General features: G+C 40.6%; 1 protein-coding gene across 1 annotated transcript in view; it reads left to right on the forward strand.

The window, feature by feature from the left end:
- The window catches only part of LOC136674116 (anoctamin-1-like), a 307702-nt gene that overhangs the window by 157659 nt on the left and 126990 nt on the right, over positions 1–23053 (forward strand). Inside the window, exons 17-20 of the mRNA XM_066649985.1 lie at positions 10577–10651; positions 11823–12024; positions 18946–19057; positions 19147–19204. Of these exons, the coding sequence (XP_066506082.1) occupies positions 10577–10651; positions 11823–12024; positions 18946–19057; positions 19147–19204 (447 nt within the window). The remainder of the gene's footprint in view (positions 1–10576; positions 10652–11822; positions 12025–18945; positions 19058–19146; positions 19205–23053) is intronic.

A 23053-nucleotide genomic window follows, 5' to 3' on the forward strand; every position in this document is an offset into this window, starting at 1 on the left:
AGACCTTTATCAGTCATGGATCTTAGAATATCAAGAAAAATAACTATAACTAAATGTTTGCTATGGTGGTACTCAATGAGATGCCTGAGGCTGCACACTGTCTGCAAGTGCTTTGTAAACAGGTGTTCTGACAAGTTGTGCTACCTACCTAGCAGCTCTGCACAGGCTCAGAACCACAATTTTTAAAGTTTTCTTAATAAATCTTTTTTTCATCTGATGTATTATTGTAGTGGAGTATGGACCCAGATCAAGAAATGAAAAATTAAGACCCTTGCTCTCCACTCTGGTGATAAAAAGAAGTGGATAAGGACCTGCATTCCACAGAGTGTGTGTGTGCTGAAAGGCAATGCACCCCCACCCACACACACACACACACACACACACACACACACACACACACGCAAACACATATATCTGATAGCACAGGCTAAGCAGAACACTTCAGTGACCCCCAGGATGAGAGTGAGGGGTCATCTTCAAATGTCATGACACCAGATGACTACTCCCCCTTTCTCTTCTGGACAGTAAAGTGGAACCCCCAAGTTTATGACCCCATTAAGCCTAAAAGATCAATCAGAGCCTTGGAGACCAGGATTAAAGAACCCCAGCTTTATTACCATCAGCTCGGACTGGCACCCTTACGTTGGAGGTAAATCTGTTGATTGTGGATAAGGACTGCCAATGGTGACCTCCAACGTGAGTTCAAACCAGACAAACAGCATGGACCAACAGTTCCCCCAAGTGGACATTGGCAAAATCACTTTTCGCCCTCTTTCCCTCTAAACATCATATCGGACACATATGTGTCATTGTTTCTGAACATGTATTATGCAATGTGTTATTAATGTTATCCTCTGTTATTCTCAGGTGACTGTCTACTAACTAACTGAGTGATGTGAATTACTGTTTCAATCACGAGGAAAAATTCCTGTCTCAATTTCGAAAGATGAATTACTTTCTAATGTAGTGGAGTATAGACCGAAGATAGATTTGGACAGATTGAAATGAAGAAATGAAAAGTTTTGAATTAAAACTTTTCCAGTCTGAAGAAGACTTTTCGTCTGCAACATAACAGCCCCCACACACACACCCAATCTAAGACATCAAAGAACCCTTTTAAGTAACACATGGCCCCAACACCCCCCTTCTCTCTTTTAACTAACAGGAACACAGAACAAAGAAGAGAGCTTTTACGGCCCGTTTTTATGACAATGGCACCCAAATGTCTATCCTTATCTCGAGCCCACTAAACAGGGCCAACAAATGTTTAAACCAAAAGTGACCTCGAGTGAACCCCGTTGACTCACCTACACATGGACCAACAGCGACCCCAAATGGACACTGGCGAAACCACGCCTCGCTCGGAGTCGCCGAAACCATAGCGGAAAATAGTCGAACTCTGAATTATTTGTGTATAAACCAATGTATTAATGTCACTTTCTGTACCTTCAGATGAATGCCTACCTGCTAATGAAATGTTGTATATTGTGGATTGTTTCTATCATGAAAAGAAATCCTACCTCTGAATAAGAGAAAACGGATTAATATTCCTCTCTCGTCATAAATGGGACATAAAAATGAAACCTTATGTAAATGTTTGATATTAATAATCCAGTGTACTCATTGTTATATGTTGATAACAGGTATAAGAATTTCGATACGCGAAATTCATATTCTTTCTGTGTGAATCAATGATTCAAACCCCCTTCTACTCTCTCCCCCTCGCGAGAGTCACGTGAGACTGAATTTGTGCCCAATCAGGAAAAGGACACCTCCCGTTAGGGCGTGACCGCGCCAGCCTTGAAAACACAGAGCAGCTCAACGCAGAGCAGTTCAGTTCAGCAGTTCAAGTCAGCAGCCAAGACAGAAGAGTTCAGCCGACGAGAAGAAAAAGAGAAGACGACAACGAAACAAAGAAAAACCTCAGAGACTTCATTAAAAGCTTACGAGAGACGTCTTGAAATTAGCTAAGAGTATGAAGTTTTACTAATACGTCGAGTAATTTGAATATCTTCTTTTCTTTTAATCTTGTTTATGTTTTATTACCCATCGAAGTGTGATCTCACGAGTGATCAAAGCAGGTGAAATTTATTTGTGGCCAGAATAATATATCAACCTTTTGATTAGTCGATAGCAGATATATTAACGTTATAAGCTGATTCCTGAAGACATTACTCCTGGAAAACTGAACAACGAGACTAGCTAATACTCTGAAAAAGCCGCTCCACTACGGTGGAAAACCAGCCACGACTGCGAAACTCCAAAGAAGGGAAACCTCGATCGACGCAGCTCAGCTTGAAGCCGAAAGTTTTCAACTTAACCGGAAAGAGATCTTCTCCATAAGCGGGCCTGTCTCTCACCACGTGGGAACGACGAGAACAACCCCAGAGCACGGAGATTAAACAGCAGGACGCGACGGCTCGGTGAAACGGCAAAAGTAAGCTAGCGTATTTCACACTTTTCCAGGAGCTGATATCTAAGTCAATCACTTTATAATGTACCATTTATTAAACCTTAGTTAGCAACAATTTAATCACAAGCCAGTAGTGCCTAGCCCACCTTAAGGTCAAAATCGGTTTTACCTGTTGTGATACCGTGAGATTATAAGGCTACTCTATGTTAATTAAATATCTTCTCTTTATTAATAAAACTCTCATTATTTGAAATCACAGTGTTTGCAATTTGTTCATTATTTTCCTGAAAATCCTGACGTACTCACTTAGCGTGATTATTATTCACTCTCAAACTAATTAGTAATGTTTTAATTGCCTAAGCCAATTATAAACTTTACTTAATATCATTAAGTCAAATATCAGAGATTAGCGGAGTTTGAATAAGGTCAACGCTATAAAACTATAAATATAAATATAGAAATATATTTATATTTTTCGGTGTACCTTACTACACTACACTAACATCTAGAATAGTTGGTAATGTACTCGAGATATATATATACACATATATATATTTGATAAAAATAATCCAGTATACTCATTATGCAAGTATGTATAAAGTATATTTTATTCATTGAGGTTATATATTCGCCAAAAAAATTGTGATCTCTCTCTCGTCCCTGAAACTGGAGGTAGTCACGTGGACCCCAGACTCAGGAACCAATCAGAGGACAAAGACCTCCCAAATTGGCGTGACCGCGCCACCTATGAAAAAGGGAGCCGCGAACTCTCTTGGCTCTCTGCTTCGCATACTCTACTTGTTCTCTTCTTGTACGCTTCTTACGCTCTTTACGCTCTTTGTCTTCTCTCTACGCTGACAAGCCGACTCTTCCAAAAGACTCTCAAAAGAAGACAACTTCATGAAACTACAGAACAACTACAGACACTAAAAGAGTAAACGGTCGATTAATTGTCAGTAATCTTTTCTTTTCTCATTTGTGTTCGTTGTTTGTAGCCCAGTCCAAGTTTAATTTTACGACTGATCAAAGCAGGTGAAACTTATTTTGGCCAGAATAAGGGCCACCGTTGAAACAGAGTGAAAATCGTAAAATAAGTATTAGCTAATTAATTCGGAAAATAGCTTCTGAAGATCGGAGGAAAACAGCAACCTTTTATTCTGATGCCCCATTCTTCTGGAAGGAGGCTCCCACTCAGGACAGCGAGCCAGAGGAAATCCTTCAACTGACATGAACTGACAGCACCATAAACTACAGATACTGGAAGCCTGTGCTAGCATTTCTCCTGCGGTGTTGCTATCAGTGTGTGAAGAGTGGGAGAAGAGGATTGCATTGACAATCCAAAACAATGGGCAGCACTTTGAACACATTTTATAAGTGGTCAGAAACTAGTAAATAAGTCATGAAAAAATAAAGTTACATTAAAACCAAGCACGCTATTGTTTTTCTTGTGAAATTTCCAATAAGTTGTATGTGTCCCATGACCCTCTTCCCATTGAAATAACAAAAGTTGTATCCAAAATTGCCGACTTCAAAATGGTCGCCATGGTCACCACCAATCTTGAAAAGTTTCCCCCCTCCCATATACTAATGTGCCACAAACAGGAAGTTCATATCACCAACCATTCCCATTTTATTAAGGTGTATCCATATAAATGGCCCACCCTGTAGAACTTTAAAATACTTTGAACTCACTTTTAAAACTTCTGAAAGACAAAACATTTGTTTTTGCATTCAACAATTTTATACTGCAATCAACATTCACAATTTAGAAATTATAACGAAGCAATTAACTGTATAACAGTAAAAACTGTTCAGTGTGTAGGCATTTCATAAAAATTTTACATTAAAAATAAAATAATAAAAACTAAGCAATTGTAAGTATTTAAAACCTTTATACAACATTAAGTATGTAATGTATGAAGTCTTGAAAAGATTTTGAAATGTATAAATGAAATTTTATAAACACTCAAATATGACCAGTTAATTAAATATCATATAAATAAAACATATATATTTATAATGATTTCATCATGCAAAAATAAATAATAAGAAAGCTGCAACATTATAAATAATGTATTAACTATTCCATGTAAACATACTTCACTTAAACATGCTTCACATATTTTTACTTGAGATTTCGATCATATGTCTCGGTCAACTTCCACATGACAAACAGTCACAGACCTTGGTGTTAGAATTAACCAAATGATTTTATCATAGAGGTACCATAAAAGGTTTTCTCTTGATGGCCAGAAGAAGCAGTCTCTCTTCTCAGCCACACCAGCCTAGATCGGAATTTGAGATAAGCATTCCAGCAAGCACTGGCCCCAAATTGGTGCCTGAAGGTCTGTGTCAGAGAGTCATAAAGCTGACACTATAGACCCTTTTAAGGACAGTTTATGACACAGGGTCAAGAGAAGAATCTTTCGGAATGGAAAGAGACACACAGACTCAACCTTGATTAAAACTGTTCTCGCACATGTCTTGAAAGACTGTTAAAACCAAAAAGAATCACACATTCCTTAAATATTTTGTTTACCTGATGAACAAGTTGCCTATGCATACAGCTGTGTGAAATTAATTCCATTTGGACAATTAAAATTTAAATCACCTTTTTATATGAACTTATGTAGGAACCATGGTAGCCACATACTCTGTGTGATATTTGGTTAAGAATTATGTAAATGATTAGTGTGAATGATATTATTTGTGTTAACATATAATGTCTTATATTGCAAAAGTATAATTCAGAATTCTGGGATTATCAAGTCTTTATCTTGTAAATGTTCATAAATTTTATGTGATGTTACTACCTAGGTACAGGAAAAAGCCAATCAGGGGCAAGAGATGCTCCAATTCTCAACCCCTGAGGACCAATCAGGTATTCAAGGCGGGTTTTCTAAATTCTGGTTAAAAACCCAGTAGCACGAAATGACACACTTTTTGTGCATTTTTGGAGAGAGGAGGCTTTTCAGTGAAGGCTTTTTCTGAAGAACAAAGAAGAACTGCTTCCAGCAGACAATGCTTCTCAGCTAGGGTAGTCAGTTAAGGGAGAGCCCCAGAGGGCTGGAGAGCTCTCTCTAGAGCTCTCCAGCCCTCTGCAGGCTTCAGACACTTTTATGGCTATCTCTTAAACAGTCTTGGGCCCCTCAAGCAGGGTCCAGATAGAACAAACCCAGAACTTCCAACCAGAAGTTTATTTTAATTTATCTCTATTAGAAAACTATAGTTTAAGAAAAGCTATAGTTTAACTCCAGCAAAATTCAATGCCACCCAGAGCATGAAGGAGAACTCAGACCCCTGACCCTCAAAGCTAAGACAAGAACTTCAGGATCAGTGACGGAGAAGGCCACACGCACCCTCAGAATGACCTTCTGAGAAAAAGGCCCATGAGAGACCTGCATGGACATGTCTCTCACAAGGCAGCATATCAGCGATGACGGAGAATTCCCACAGAGCCTTCAGAACGACAGCTCCAGCTCCAACGGAGTGGTCGCCGTGTCTCTGGCCCAGAGGGAGGAGAGGAACGCCAGCGGCTGCAGTGCTCCAAGACCCGCAGCTGCAGTGCTCCAGAAAGCCCCACAAGTCAGTGACATACTCCCAGCTATCTCCAGTCCATCTCCACAGAGACGTAAGGTCACATGGTTCCATTTCTTCATTGCACAGGAGTGGTGCTGAATGCTTTAATGGGATAAATTATAGCCTTATTAGAATTTAGGGTAATTATCATAGAGAAATTCCTTCATATTATAATCTCTGTGTTCTCTCATGTATCGCTGTAATCCATTTCATTATATGAATGTATAGTCAATATTCATTATTTGATATTACAATTAATAAACCAGTGGTGTGATAAAACTAATCCTTTGTTATTTGTTTGTGTGCACCTTTCTTGTATGGAATTATTACTTTTGGGTCAGATTCAATTTCGAAGCCAAGAACCTACAGCAGGTCAATGAGTATAATTCATTAATAATAATTAATTCTAGCTAATTCTGCTGTATAATATGTAATGTCATCTAACATAATGACCTATATGTCCAAGCTAAAATTGGACAGGTAAAGACACTACATATTATTTAAATGGCTCCCAAACATGGAGCTCAAAAAATTGAATTAAATTATAAATTATTAATCAAATAATAATTAATTATCATTGACTCCGCTATGTGGTGTTTATGCCGCCGCAGCATGTTGCTCTTATCAAGTTCCTTGAAGAGTTCCATTGCATTAAGTATGTCATGCCCAGTGCTGACCAGTTTATCCACCATCCACTTCAGCATTCCCCCCAACACCATCAGGTGCTTCCTTGCCATGGCTAGCTTCAGAAAAGTTCAGTGTTCTTGCCTTGAAGCCCTTTATCTCCAGTGTGGTGCTGAACAAATAGAAGATGCATCTGGCTGTACATGTGTAAAGTCTATGTGTAACATAGCTTCAGAAGACAAGAGATTCCTCTTGAGTTCCCAGCAGAAAGAGAACTGTTGGTTAATGTTGAAAGAATGCTTTTTGAATTTTGTAAGAGAACAGTTGAACAGCTCATACAGTGTCTTGTTAAATTCCTTCTTCAGAGTTTTACTGAAACATTAATCTTCCATTTGCTCTGTGATCCACTGTGTTACAGAGACATGAGAACAGTGTGTAAGAAACTGATACTTGTGCATTCTCTGCCCAAAATCTCCTGTGTAGATTTTTTAGCGTTTCTTGAAGGAACCGTTTCTACTTCTTGCATTTCTTTTTTACTTATTCTGTACTTTTGTACTTATTTTGCTCACGTCATCTCTCATAAAAAGCTATGAAACTGTTTTTAACCCCTTCAGCTATACGATGTAATTTTGCTCTTTTGAACAGATATGGAGGTTCATCTGTGCATTTTCTGTGGGAGATGCCTAGCTTCTTCAGTCCATATGTTTGTAGCTTATACATTTATATTATTTTTCTAGTTATGAGCTTTCGAATTACCTGCTTCTCTCTTTCCTTTCTTGTTTGTTTGTCAACAACAAACAAACAAGCATGGCAAGTAAAACAGGTATGGAGTAGAGAGAATTCAGCTGTTAAGATATATTTTCAGTTTTATATTTCCTGATTGAACACATCTCATTCAGAGGTTATTAGATATATACATTCAAACATTAGAAGTATTGCTCTTATAATTATAGCTTCTAGGACCTTGTTCCACATGGTTTTATAACTGAGTTCTGATGATATACCACATGCTGGCATTATGGCATTATACTATATGCACTAGAAATCTGCTTAATGTGTTACCCAGATTCTGACCTTGAATGCCCTGCCTGAATTTGCTATAAATTAATTCTATCTGTTTAAGCTGATGTACTTGTGCCTTCATATGACACTTCTGCTGTGCAAATCTCAATCTTCTGCATTTTATCCTCTGCTCCCTCTCAGTCAGTTCAGAAATGCTCTTCTTTTTCCTTTCAAACTGTTCTGCCTCCATTTCTCCCTCTCTTTCTTTAAATACCATTGCCTTCTAACAGGGTCAGCATATCTGTGTACCCTGTATTGTCTGGTTCTATCCCATTGAAATCTGCATGTACAGAGATTAAATGTAAAAATTTATTTAATAATTTAAATACAATGCATTTTTAAACAATTCTTTTCATCTCTTATGTATATATACTCAGGCCTTTTGTGGCCCAGCCATGGATACAACTCAATAGTGTCAACTAGATCTGGGCGATATGAACCAAAATTAATATCTCAATATTTTTTTAGCTGAGTGGCGATATACAATTTGACCATATATACATGCCGTCAAGGCAAAATATTTTCATAAGGCACAGCGTTAGCTAATGAAGCTTACAGTGCTGTCTGAACTGGTTTAGTGAATACTTCAGAACAGTAGCAGCAGCACCTCAGAGTTTAACAGCTTCATACAGAAGTGTGTGCTGCTGTTGTAAGTGGTGAAATAGGCTGGGAGTACTCCCTCATTTTGATACTACCTCCTTTCGACATTCCCTGCAGATAGCAGTTTCTGCTACTCATCTCACTGGTAAAATCCAAACCATTTACATATAACCAAACAGCTGTTCATCTTTTTCATGCTCTGTGATACTTGGCTCCATTTTGTGTGTGTGTGTGTATGAGAGAGAGAGAGAGAGAGAGAGAGAGAAAGAGAGAGAGAGAGAGAGAGAGAACAGAATGGCCCTGTACATGATTTAGAATTTAAAAACGTAAAATATTGATATAGGTGATAACCTATAGCCCACTCTGTTCTACCTCGATATATTTTAATATATCGGTATATCGCCCAGCCCTAGTGTCAACTGTTATAAAAAAGCAACAGGTTGACAGTAACAAGGTTGACAACGTGCATGCTAAATCTGCAATAGCTAGCAATGTGATGAAGCACATAGGCTACTTATGTATTCAACAAAGATTTTAATAACATTTTCATATATATGTGACATATATTTCAATATTTTTTGTGCAATTTAAGGGTAACAGGGTTGACATGCTTCAAACCTGACAGAAAACGAGCCGGCTTACTATTCCTTGCATGCTATTCTCCTTTGTAATGAAACTAAGTCACAGGATTAATGACAACAGATATCATCATAAGGTTGACAGGAAGTTGAGGACAGGTATAAAAAGATATTTTTCCACTATTTATGCATTAAAAATGTTTTTTAATCATTAAGTAAATTACAAACATTAAACACAAATCTTAAAAGTTGAAAATATTAAAATTAAAAATGTAAAGCATATATTAATCATGGAGAATGAGGGGTCTGATCATATATGCCTTGGCACCTTTATATTATTTTATCAACTTCTGTATACTTGGGGTACTTTGAGAGTGGCCCTCATTTACAGTTTAGCCAAGGAAGATACAGGCTATAACCAGGCTAGTTTTCTTATGTTCATCCTTTATGCAACTTTGTAAAATCTCACGTGGTTTCGGACAAATGCTGGACATTATATGATTTTAATATAGTTTATTCATGTATGTGTTAATGTATTTATGGCATATATGTCTGATAATAAATGAATTTAATATGGATTTTATGTGGTATATTATTGAGAAAAATACACATAAGAATCATATCTGTTTTTATATAACATTTTCATATGGGAAACCATGAACACAAATCATAACAGAGAGTCAGAAATATGGAGACAGCAAATACAAATCCAGAACAGACGCTAGGAACATGAGAAACCACCAACCGGTAATATAAACCATTAGGGAACACACAGCACCTAGGTATGATTCAGACACATGACTGAGGGTGTGACTACTAAAACATGAGAATGGCAAGCACGTGTATAATATAAACAAAACAAGGAAGCACCTAGAACAAAGACAAGACAACCAGACTAAAGCAAATGGGAACAGAACACAGGAAGGAACGAAACACCAACCCTGGCAATACAAACCATTTTATCTACTGTGCTACAATGCTATAGGCTCATCTCTGAATTCTGGATTGCAACTGTGAAATCTATCATCAAAACTATATTTAAACTGAAACTTTTATTTAATTGTTTAGACTTTCAATCATTGTTTGGGGTTAGGCTATACATGTATTTATAAAGACAGAGTGATCAATAAATAGAATTTATACTCCTGTAATGTCCTGTGTTTGTTTTTCTAGCCATGTGCTCATTTTACACATGGCTCTGTTTATTTGTCCTTGTCTCCACCCATGTCCCGCCTTTGTTCCGCCTCCTTGTCCTTTACCCTCGTTATCCGTTTCAGGTGTTTTTCATCTGTTGATGTATTTAAGTCCCCTTGTGTCACTTCCTGGTATCGGTCATTGTATTGTTTGTTTCCTAGTCAGGTTGTTTTGTGTAATTCTCGCTCTCGTTTCACTCCCTGAGACATGTTGTATTGTATGATATTGTTTTGCTAAGTTCTAGTCTTGTTCTTGTTTGGTTTTGCTATGTTCCTAGTTATGTCATGTTGTTTCTTTGATTTGTTAAATTAAAGTATATGTGTTTTAACGTTTGTGTCCACCTCCGTCAGTCCGCCATCCGTGAATTCATATCAACTTCCCATGCAGTGCTTCCATTACCTTTTACCACAAATACATCACAATAACAATATGTACTTATTGTATACTGTCCCAGAAATCCACACAATTCTGTTTGTATAATTATTATTTTTTAATCATAACTAAACAGTCATTTTCTTTCTTCCAGTCACAGGATGAGAAGCTGACATGTAAAGACCGATATCCAGCTTACATGGCTAACATTTTCATGATGTTGTTAATGGTAAGTCAGAATATCTGCACACAAAATTACAAGAACTGACACACATCAACACACAGTTCCCTCCTCAAATTTAATGTTCTTAAAGTTTCTACATGTGTTATTTTAAATGATCTTTAATAGAGATTTCTGAAAAATGTGACACAATTATCTATTCCTATAGTGATGGGATTGTTTCATTCAAGTTATTTTGTGCAGGACTTTAGATTAAACATTTACTGCAGATATTCATCACAGCAACATTTTGGTTTCAGTTTCCAGAGTTAATTTTTTAATAGGATCAGATGAGGTTATATATACATGTGCCCTTGGGTAATTAAATTTACAGGAGCTTCTCTGTTTAATGTCCAACCGGATCTTTCCAACCTATACAGTATTGCAGAGTATTAAAGAAATAAATCTTAAATGCAGTCTGGATAATAACAGGATAACAGGATAAAAAAGAAGTTCTTCTTGTACTTGTTGCAATCCTTTTCAGCATTTCAAAAAAGAAGCAGCTCTTCTGCAATAGTTTAATGCTCTGAAAACAATGAAGCAACCATATGTATATTTAATAATAGTAATATATAAAGTAATAAAATATTTGAAATAATACTTAATAATACATAACTGAAGCATTTAAATTATTATTAACCATAATCATATATTTACATTAAAATAAGGTTTATTTTGTTTATATTAATGACTTATATTAATTAATTTAAACATTTGTCTTGATTTGATTCAGCAGTGCAATGACTTTCCCACTGAGAGGCTGACAATCTCTGTGCTCTGGTAGCTACACAGTGTTAACAGATTCATAGTGCCATCCTGTCATTCATCATGTCATCTTTCTGCTCAGTAAAACACTGTGTATGTGGTAAAGAATTTTATCTCAGGCTAATGCAACTAACACAGCAAAGTCCTGCACAAAAAAAGGAAATAAGAGCCTTGCTTACTTTCTTGTTTCAAAATAAGGTGGATAAATATAGACAAACATATGAAAACAGTAAAAGACCATTTGAATTTTTTTTATATATATATAGTTTTTCTTCTATCAGATTTGGAAATGATGTTGGAAGGCTGAAATGATTTTGATTATAAATAGTATAAAAAGATTTTTTTAAAAAACAAAATGATGTAATTTCTATATTTTGCAAAACTACTAAAGTCACTATTAAATGCTGTTTTTCAGATTGGTGTGACATTTGCGATTGTATTTGGAGTCATCCTGTACCGAATTTCCACCAAAGCAGCTCTGCACATGAGCTCCAATCCAACTACTCGCTCCAACGCACAGCTAACCGTTAAAACTACAGCTGCCATCATAAACCTGGTGGTGATTCTGATCCTGGATGAAGTTTATGGTGCTGTCGCTCGCTGGCTCACTGAGCTCGGTGGGTTTATTATGATTTTGAGGCAAATATTTCTTCTCAGATGTACACCGATTAACCAAAACATTATGACTACCTCCTTGCTTCTACATTCACTGTCATTCTCTGAGTCCTACTGACCATACAGGAGCATTTTGTAGTTTTATAATGGTCAGGACCACCAGAGAAGAGGGATGGTTTTGGTGGTGGATTATTTTCAGCATTGCAATGACACAGACATAGCGGTGGTGTGGAACTGTAGGTTGTAGTGTTATAAGTGGATCAGACAGCAGTCCTGTTAGTGTTTTTAAAACCCCCAGTGAATAGTCCACCAACCAAAATATCCAGCCAACAGCGTCCTGTGGGCAGCATTCTGTGTCCACTGAAGGACTAGAAGATGACTGAAGTATATTTTATTGTCCATATATGCATATGTTATTAAGTGTGTGCAGCACATAGGAATGTCTTACCTTTCAGGGTTTCCACATATGGTTTTTGTCTGTGTCCATGAGCATAGATTATTTAGATTAAGTTTCCTGAGAGGACGAGGAGACGGACGTAAATGCAAGGAATTTTATTTAACACAGACAGAATCAAAATAAACACGGGTAGTAAAGACAAAATTAACTAAACAGAGCTTAACAAGGACTGACAGGGAAGAGCCATGAACCGGGGTAGACATGTGAGAACAGAGAGACTGTGAAACACATATCTACACACACCAGACAAGGGAGCGCTGAAACAAAGGGACAATATAAGGACAAGACAAACGAGGAACACCTGGAGACACTAACGAGACAGAGGCAGGACTAAGGTGGGGCTAGGGCGGAACAAGGGCGGAGACAGGGACAACAACAAACAGGGCTATGTGCTACATGAGCACACCACATGGTGGGGAAAACAGACAGGACTGGACCAGGATGTGACAGTCTAAGTCGAAAGTGCTCTCATTGACAGCATAGTATCCTGCTACAGCTTTTCGCCCAGGGGTATTTAAATGGCCCAAGCAAGTGATTAAATACATAGATATTTTATGCCCTACTCAGTTGATTTTAATACTCAGTTAATTTTAATCCATTATTATAGAATATATCTTTTGTTAATAGATGGACAGCCCTTAAATTGTCCTTGGAAGGTTAAGTGAATGACCTTCACTTAAGGTTAAATGAATTGTGTCCTGAAATTTAATTATGTCCTCCATTCTCTACCAATGGAGATCCCAGTGTCCTATTTTAAATGGTTTGACAGAGTAACAAAGACATTTTTGTGCGATGATAAACAACCCTGAATGCATCATAGTAAACTAAAAAGACCAGCTACTAAAGGGGGGCTGGGACTTCCCAATATATTGTATTATTACTATGCCTTTAATCTCAAAAAGTTAATTAACTGGTCAATGCCCCCTGAGGGCAGTCTGTCATAGCTCCAACTTTACCAATTGTCACGCCTTCGTCCTGTCATGTCTGTTGTCCCCGCCATGTGCTTTATTTGCACATGGCTATGTTTTGTTTATGTTCTAGTCTCCGCCTTTGTCCCGCCTCCTCGTCTGTCATCTGTTAACCCGTCCTCCTTGTTATCTGTCCAGGTGTGTCTCGTTTGTGTGAGTATTTAAGCCCTCTTGTTTCACGTCCTGTTTGTCGTTCATTTCGTTCACATTCTCTTTTGTCATGTCAGTCATGTTATCTGTCTGTCTCTGTAGTTTCTCTCTTCGTCGTTTCGCTCCCCAGTCTAGTCTGTCTAAGTGTTAGTTTAGTTTCATTTCGTGTTGTGTTGTAACTACTGTTTCCTGTCGTTGTATTGTTATTCCTTTCATTATAATTAAAATACCGTGTTTTAGCAAATGCGTCCGCCTCCGTCAGTCCGCTCCGTGAATCCTGACAGAATGAACGACCAACAGGACGCAGCTAGCACGGAATATTATCTCAAGGGATGTGCCGTTCGCCGGACTCCATTCCGCACAGGCCCCAAAGATCCTGTGGGGGAGGCTTTGAAAGCGGCCTCGGAATGGAGTCGCCGGCTCCAGCTCCTGCCTGGCGCTGCTCCGGATCCTATAGCGGAGGAGTCGACTCGGGAATCGAGTAGTTGCGCCAGCAGGAGTCGAAAGAGTCGGCGGAAGAACCGTGCTGGAGTTCCCCCCTCGCTGGAGGATTACCCCCTCAGGTCCGGGGAAATTTTTGGGGGGGCGTTAAGGGTAGGGGCTGTTAGCCTCACCTCAGTAGCTCTGAGGTCTGAGGCTAACAGGGGCGCACCTCGAGGTGATCTAATGGGTGCGCCTGTGAAACCCCCTAAACCCTTTACAGCTCCAGCGCGAGCCCGGCGAGCAGCACAAACCCCTGTCCTCGAGAGCGCGGCGCGCGCCTCTCCTGTTTTTGTGAGCGCGACGCGCGCCTCCCCTGCCTCCGAGGACGACGTCGCTGCAGGTTCCCCTGCCTCCGAGGACGACGTCGCTGCAGGCTCCCCTGCCTCCGAGGACGACGTCGCTGCAGGCTCCCCTGCCTCCGAGGACGACGTCGCTGCAGGTTCCCCTGCCTCCGAGGACGACGTCGCTGCAGGTTCCCCTGCCTCCGAGGACGACGTCGCTGCAGGCTCCCCTGCCTCCGAGGACGACGTCGCTGCAGGCTCCCCTGCCTCCGAGGACGACGTCGCTGCAGGTTCCCCTGCCTCCGAGGACGACGTCGCTGCAGGTTCCCCTGCCTCCGAGGACGACGTCGCTGCAGGTTCCCCTGCCTCCGAGGACGACGTCGCTGCAGGCTCCCCTGCCTCCGAGGACGACGTCGCTGCAGGCTCCCCTGCCTCCGAGGTCGACGTCGCTGCAGGCTCCCCTGCCTCCGAGGTCGACGTCGCTGCAGGCTCCCCTGCCTCCGAGGACGACGTCGCTGCAGGCTCCCCTGCCTCCGAGGACGACGTCGCTGCAGGTTCCCCTGCCGCCGAGGACGACGTCGCTGCAGGTTCCCCTGCCTCCGAGGAGGACGTTGCAGGTTCTCCTGTCTCGGTGATGGCGGCACCCGCCGCTCCTGTCTCGGTGATGGCGGCACCCGCCGCTCCTGTCTCGGTGATGGCGGCACCCGCCGCTCCAGTGTCCGTGATGGCGGCACCCGCCGCTCCAGTGTCCGTGATGGCGGCACCCGCCGCTCCAGTGTCCGTGATGGCGGCACCCGCCGCTCCAGTGTCCGTGATGGCGGCACCCGCCGCTCCTGTCCCGGTGATGGCGGCACCCGCCGCTCCTGTCCCGGTGATGGCGGCACCCGCCGCTCCTGTCCCGTTGATGGCGGCACCCGCCGCTCCAGTGTCCGTGATGGCGGCACCCGCCGCTCCAGTGTCCGTGATGGCGGCACCCGCCGCTCCAGTGTCCGTGATGGCGGCACCCGCCGCTCCTGTCCCGTTGATGGCGGCACCCGCCGCTCCTGTCCCCGTGACGGCGGCATCGGCCGCTCCTGTCCCCGTGACTGTGGCTACGGCCGCTCCTGTCCCCGTGACGGTGGCTACGGCCTCTCCTGTCCCCGTGACGGTGGCTACGGCCTCTCCTGTCCCCGTGACGGTGGCTACGGCCTCTCCTGTCCCCGTGACGGTGGCTACGGCCTCTCCTGTCCCCGTGACGGTGGCTACGGCCTCTCCTGTCCCCGTGACTGTGGCTACGGCCTCCCCTGCCCATGTCCGTAGGTCGGCCCGAAGGACTTCAGGGCCGATCCCCAGAACTGTGCCTAGGCTGCTTCCTCAGACTGCCACACAGACATTAGCCAGTCCTGGGCACCCCCCTGTTATTTTGGTTCCCTTGTCAGTCCCTGTCCTGGTTCCCGTCTCTGTCCTTGTCCCTGTACCCGTGTCTGCCTTTGTCTCTGTCCCTGTCCCGGTCACTGTGTTTGTGTCAGTCCCTGTAAATGTCCTTGTACCTGTTCCCCTACCAAGTCCAGTCCAGTCTCCTGTCAGCCCTGTCCAGTCTCTGTTTCAGACCCCTGTCCAGTCTCAAGTCCCGTCTCCTGTCCAGTCCCCGTTCCAACCCTCGGTCCTGTCTCAAGTCCCGTCTCCTGTCCAGTCCCCTGTCAGTCCTGTCCAGTCCCTGTTTCAACCCTCTGTCTTGTCTCACGTCCAGTTCCCGTATCCGTCCAATGTCCAGTCACCTGTCTTGTCTCCGGTCCAGTTTCCCTTTCAATCCCCTGTCCAGTCTCCAGTCCAGTCTCCGTATCCGTCTAGTGTCATGTCACCTGTCCTGTCTTCTGTCCAGTCACATACCCCTGTCTTGTCACCAGTCTCTGCTCCCGTTCAGTCTCAGCACTCAGTCCTGTCATCAGTCCCGTCTCCATTCCAGTCCCCTGTCCTGTCACCTGTCCATGTCCAGTCTTCTGTCCCCAAACGTGTCCAGTCTCCGTATCCGTCCCACGTTCAGTCCCCTGTCTTGTCTCCAGTCCAGTCTCCCGTCAATTCCCATGTGTCCACTCCTGTCCTGTCCAGTCCGTTCTCGTCTCTTGTGGCTCCCCTTTGTCAGTCTCCTGTCATGTCCCATGTCCCGTCTCGTATATTCGGTCCTGTCGTGTCCCCAGCTCCTGTGTCTGTTCCCGTCCTGTCCTGAGTCCTGTCACCCGTTGGTTTGTTGTCCTGTCTTGTTTTCCGTGCCCTCTCCAGTGCCAGCTCCTGGGGGGTTTAGGAGTACGCGCCCGGGAGTTGCGCGTTCTTGGGGGGGGCATCTGTCACGCCTTCGTCCTGTCATGTCTGTTGTCCCCGCCATGTGCTTTATTTGCACATGGCTATGTTTTGTTTATGTTCTAGTCTCCGCCTTTGTCCCGCCTCCTCGTCTGTCATCTGTTAACCCGTCCTCCTTGTTATCTGTCCAGGTGTGTCTCGTTTGTGTGAGTATTTAAGCCCTCTTGTTTCACGTCCTGTTTGTCGTTCATTTCGTTCACATTCTCTTTTGTCATGTCAGTCATGTTATCTGTCTGTCTCTGTAGTTTCTCTCTTCGTCGTTTCGCTCCCCAGTCTAGTCTGTCTAAGTGTTAGTTTAGTTTCATTTCGTGTTGTGTTGTAACTACTGTTTCCTGTCGTTGTATTGTTATTCCTTTCATTATAATTAAAATACCGTGTTTTAGCAAATGCGTCCGCCTCCGTCAGTCCGCTCCGTGAATCCTGACACCAATGCAGAATTTTTCTACCGGTTTAACCAGAGAAGTAAAAATACATCAAATAATATCCCACTTAAAGTTAATTGATATGGACCCATATTTAAACTCTGAGTATTTGGATGAACCTCATTCCACTGGAAAGAGTTGATAGAAAGAGTATTCATACACGGGGTGATCTTTATCATAATGACGTTCTAAAATATTTTGAAAACCTGGTACAACAATTTGGCATTTTGAGATCTTACTTCTTAAGATATTTACAACTTCATCATTTACTTTTTAAGGTTTTTAAATCTTATCAGCTCCTCAAGTTGTGGACTTTCTAGATAATATATTAGCATGTTATGGAAAAGGTCTTGAAACATCAGTGTATTATTCTATGATGATTCAAAATACAGGCAAATTTGCTTTACTATCTCTTAAGAAGACATGGGAAAGGGATTTGAATCAAATATTGCAGGGTGAAGAGTGGGATAGGATATGTGAAAACATCTGTTTGTCATTCTTAAATGATTCAGATCAACAATCAATTTTAAATATTAGTCAAAGACAACTCAAGTAATCACAAAATGTGTGATAAACCACAGTTATGTTTTAACTGTGGGGCAAACACTTTTTCACACAGGGCCATGTGGGTTTGAATTTTTTCCTGCCTTACTAATAAAAACTTTCATTTACAAACTGTATTTTGTTTTACTTGTGTTGTCTTTGACTAATATTTAAATTTGTTTGATGAATTTGTTTGAAACATTTAAGAGTGACAAACCTGCAAACACTTTCAAACAACTGTATCAAATGTAAAACAATACATTTCTATAGGACCACCCCCAGATTGTTTAGATTGGGGTTAAAAGACACAACAATTTGATAGAGGTGTAAATTAGAGGTAAGTCATTTGTGATGGAAGCTTGAGGGGTTTCCACCAATCAGAGAGTGGGAAGATGAGACAGCCAGAGTGGCAGCCTTTGAAAACTTATCTTATAAACAAACAATCTGAAAGACTGAGTATGGGAGAAAGTGAGGCAAATATTTAGCCTTCCTAGAGGAAGATAATTAATTCCAGTGAGGATACACATGGTTTGTTTTATATATTGTTTTAATTGATGCATAAACAAAATTTGTGTTTACACTATAAGGACAGTAAATAATAATAATTATTATATATTATAATATATGTTACATAACATGTTGTAATGTTAACAATTAATATAATGTTTTATATTTACTATATGTTTTATTTATTTGGTATAAGTATATAGACATAGCATAAAAAGTAAGGAAATTTGTGTTTAAAATTTGTAGATTATTTCTTTGTTGTAACAATGCTTCTTGGCAATAAATCTTATACCACTGGAAAGCCTTTTAATTTTCCTTTTAAATGGTGCCACATTTGTAAGGAACATGCATTTGCGGGATGAGCAGCTGAGCTGAATATGTGGGTTGCGCCCATGAAAAATTTGCAAGATCCTCTCTGCCAATGCCAAACAGCTTATCCTGCCATTGATTTGTTTGGTGTTTGGTGGACTGGATGATTGAAGTTTGAAAAAACAAGACATATTGGCAATTCAACAATTTATTAATTTAACAAACTGCCTCAGTAGCATGTGGAACAACCATACAAAGCCACAACAGCCTCCTCCTCATGCTGGTCACCAGCCTGGTCATACACTGCCGTGGGATAGCAACATTCTTCAATCACTTTTATTAGCTTACTCATTTTGTAAGTTATTTGATTTGTAATGCAATGCAAAGTATTACTTAATTATTTTATTGCTCATAGCAACAAGTGCCCTTGCTCTTTATCTAACTGTAACATGTATTTCTGTCTCAGAGGTGCCAAAAACAGACAAGAGCTTTGAGGAAAGGCTGATCTTCAAAACCTTTATCCTGAAGTTTGTGAACGCTTTCACACCCATTATATATATTGCCTTTTTCAGAGGGAGGTAAGTGTCCAACATTGTCCATATATTATTGTCTTAAACAATATTCCTTTTTTACAAAATGTAATTTCTGTCCTTCTTTGATTCTGTAGGCTTGTAGGTCGTCCTGGCAGTTATCTCTATGTCTTTGAGTCTTATCGTATGGAGGAGGTAAAAAATTTTGCTTGTTTACATTCCTGTTGTGTGTCTGCGTCTCTGACTATGTCTGTGATATCAGTTCTAGGCAAGGACATGTGCCCTTCTGTTTGACAAAATTTTTAATGGTCTTTTGTGTTTAGCTGAAAACATTTCAAATCTTGGTTGTGATTCACAGCTATATGCTAGCTAACTGCAGTCTGCTGTGGGGAGCCTGCTTTACCTCCACTGACTGAACCCAATTGCTAGTTGCTGCCTAACGTTGCCTGCTTCTTCTGCAGTTGCTCAGACTGCTATTGTTGCCAAGTCTCTGACTTGCATATCATGTCAGTGCAAAAATCGAATGCAACAAGTTAATCCATATTTATCATTTCTTATTTTCATTTTAATAGGGTTATTAATGTAGTTCTATTTCAAAAAAAAATTTTATAGAGCTTTTTATTTTAGTTTTTGGTACAACTTTTGTCACACACAAGCTTTACATAATTTCAGGTCCTAGCACAATTTGAGGAAACCAAACCAAAAAACACAGATTCAGAGTATGAGGAAGAAGCATCGAGAGAACACTAAGAAAAGGACTTATTATTATTATTATTATTATTGAAGTGGAATTATTGCTTGTACGTTCATCAAAACAGATGAGAATCTATTGTAATATTAAGGTTTTTCACTGGTGTGCCTAATGAAACTGAGAAACTTAAAATTTAGCATCAAATCACAAATTTAGTGTGGACCAAGAAGAGCTGAATTTACATAATTTCACCCTGCTCTTCAGTAGTCAGGACCACTACAGAGGAAATGTGATTTGAGTTTGGATCATTTGCAGCACTGCAGTGCTTTTGCACTCCTTGCCTGTTTTGCACTCTGCCTCTGACTCACAGAGCTGTGGAACAATCAAGGACAGCATGTCTGCACACAGTAACTCACATGCAGGGAATTAGCTGTGGCAGAGATGCCCTTGGCCCAGTTGCTAGTTGACATTATACAGCCTGTTTAATAAAATTATTTTCAATAAACACCAAGTTCAAATAAAATAAAAATATAGTTCTTTTATTTCAGTAAGTGATGATTTGCTGCAAAAATATAGTTAAAAATAAACAGCATCTGTAAAAATACACCTAGATATAATAAGATACAGTATATTAAATTAAAGAGATAATTATAAATAAATATGTAGCCTATAGGCTTTCTAAATTTAATACTATAAATTAAAATCCAGCAAAAATTTACAATAAATGATTAATGAAACTGTATATTTTATAAAATAAAAAAAATTAATGACAAAAGGCTCAGTTCCAGCACCACTGCCATGGTCAGCATTTTTTTTTATGGCTGAGCACATGGCAGGGAAGGAACTGAATGCCGGTCACCAAACACCAAACGAAAAATATACAATTATTGGTCTTGGAGTATATGTCGAGTCTTTAGACATTGGAGGTAGAGTCTCAACTTGAGCCTGAAGTCACTGTTGGAGAAACCTATGTGCAACTTAAGTCTGAGTCTCAAGCTAATTTTACATCAGACATGGTAAACAAGCATGATACACCATTATATTAATCAGTGTAGTCTTTCACAAGGGCTTTAAATGTAACAATGTGAGCAGTAGGAGTACTAAAGGTGTAAAGTCAGCAGTTTGTGTATTTTAACTGAGGAATGAGACCTGTTTTTCAAAAGCTAAATTCAGCCTCACATAGGCAGGTTTTTTTTTAAGGTTGAACAAAATATTCAAATTAGAAGCTGCCAAATAATACCAATATTAACCTTGTAAACTGACTTCAGGTGGAAATACACTGTGGACTTCAAAACTGAGAATAAGTACAGGTGCCTCTCAATCAAATCAAATTTATTTATATAGCGCTTTTCACAACTGATGTTGTCACAAAGCAGCTTCACAGAATTCCAGTAAGACAAAGATTTGACATGAATTGTAAAAACAAATGTAAAACCCTCAAGTGAGCAAGCCAGGGGCGACAGTGGCAAGGAAAAACTCCCCCAGCTGAGGAAGAAACCTTGGGAGGAACCAAGGCTCACAAGGGGTGACCCATCCTCCTCTGGTCAATCTACTGGTGATGATAGTTAGTAGTCCATGAGAACTTCAGTGTAGGGACAGCTTCAAGGCACTTGGTGGTTGCTGGAGCGTGGGCAGCTGGTCTGAAGCGTGGAGGAGGATCTCGACAGTCATCCATCAGTGTCCAGACAGACAGGTGGGCAGTCGTTTACTCGGAAAGATGTAAAGGGATGGAATTAGTTTTGAACTGTTTTGTGTTTGTAAAGTAGAAAATATGAAAATTTCCAGAGTGTGGCTAATGACTCTGGCAGATCTGACTATGACAGCATTAACTAAAAGGAGAGAACCAGGAGGACACACAGACACGGGAGCATCCTGAAACACTGGCATCCCTCCGCTCCACCGTCAACAAACCTGAGTGATCGCGAGAAGCGGCGGGACGACAGCACCAGCGTCTCAGTTTACTATAATTCCCTGTGTCCATGGACCCCCCGGATCTGCCGCCTTTATCTATGGGGGAGCATTAGCTACCAAATGATAAACTAAACAAATGAGTTTTAGCCTACATTTGAAGATTGTGACTGTGTCTGAGTCCCGAACATTTTCTGGAAGATCATTCCAGAGTTGGGGGGCTTTATAAGAAAAGGCTCTTCCCCCAGCTGAGGCCTTCTGAATTCTGGGAACATTTAAAAATCCAGTATTCTGTGATCTGAGTAAACGTGGAGGCTCATAATAGGAAATTGTATCTTGAAGATATTCAGGAGCAAGCCCATGTAGAGCTTTATATGTTAATAACAAAATTTTGTAGTCAATGCGGAATTTAACAGGCAGCCAATGAAGTGATGATAAAACTGGGCTGATATGTTCAAATTTTCTAGTTTTAGTGAGGACCCTAGCTGCAGCATTTTGAACTAGTTGAAGTTTTCTTAAATTGCTGCTGGTGCATCCTGACAGTAGTGCGTTACAGTAGTCAAGCCTTGAAGTAATAAAGGCATGTACTAATGTTTCTGCGTCCTGGAGGGATAAGGCATTTCTAATCTTAGCAATATTGCGAAGATGTAAAAAAGCTGTCCTAGTGATACTACCTATGTGTTGATCAAATGATAAATCCGGGTCAATTATGACACCAAGATTTTTTGCTGCTGAACCAGGTTTAACTGGAAAGTTAGCTAGATTTAAAATTAGGTCTGATAATTTATTTCTTGTCACTTTTGGACCCAAAAGCAGGACCTCTGTTTTGTTGCTGTTTAGAAGGAGGAAGTTACGCAACATCCAGCCTTTCACGTCTTTTACACAGTCCTCTATTTTCTTTAATCTGTGTTTGTCATCGGGCTTGGCTGAAATATACAATTGTGTGTCGTCTGCGTAACAGTGAAAGTTAATGTCATGGTTTCTTATAACTGTGCCTAGCGGTAACATGTATAATGTAAATAATAATGGTCCTAAAATAGAGCCTTGTGGAATTCCAAATCTTACTTTAGAATAATTTGAATTTAGATTGTTTACTTTTACGAATTGATAACGTTCCGTTAAGTAAGATTTGAACCATAATAGGGCTGTCCCTGTGATTCCAACCATGTTTTCTAACCTTTCTATGAGAATATTGTGGTCTATTGTATCGAAGGCTGCGCTTAGGTCAAGAAGCACCAACAGGGATACGTGGCCTTGATCAGAGGCAAGAAGAAGATCATTTGTTATCTTGACTAGAGCTGTCTCTGTACTATGATGTTGCCTGAATCCTGATTGGAATTTTTCATATATATGATTCTTATGTAGATATGAACTAAGTTGTTGGGCCACAGCTTTTTCTAAGATCTTAGACAGAAATGGCAAATTAGAAATAGGCCTGTAATTAG

Source organism: Hoplias malabaricus, chromosome 17 (assembly GCF_029633855.1).
Source record: "Hoplias malabaricus isolate fHopMal1 chromosome 17, fHopMal1.hap1, whole genome shotgun sequence".
NCBI classification, from domain to species: Eukaryota; Metazoa; Chordata; class Actinopteri; order Characiformes; family Erythrinidae; genus Hoplias; species Hoplias malabaricus.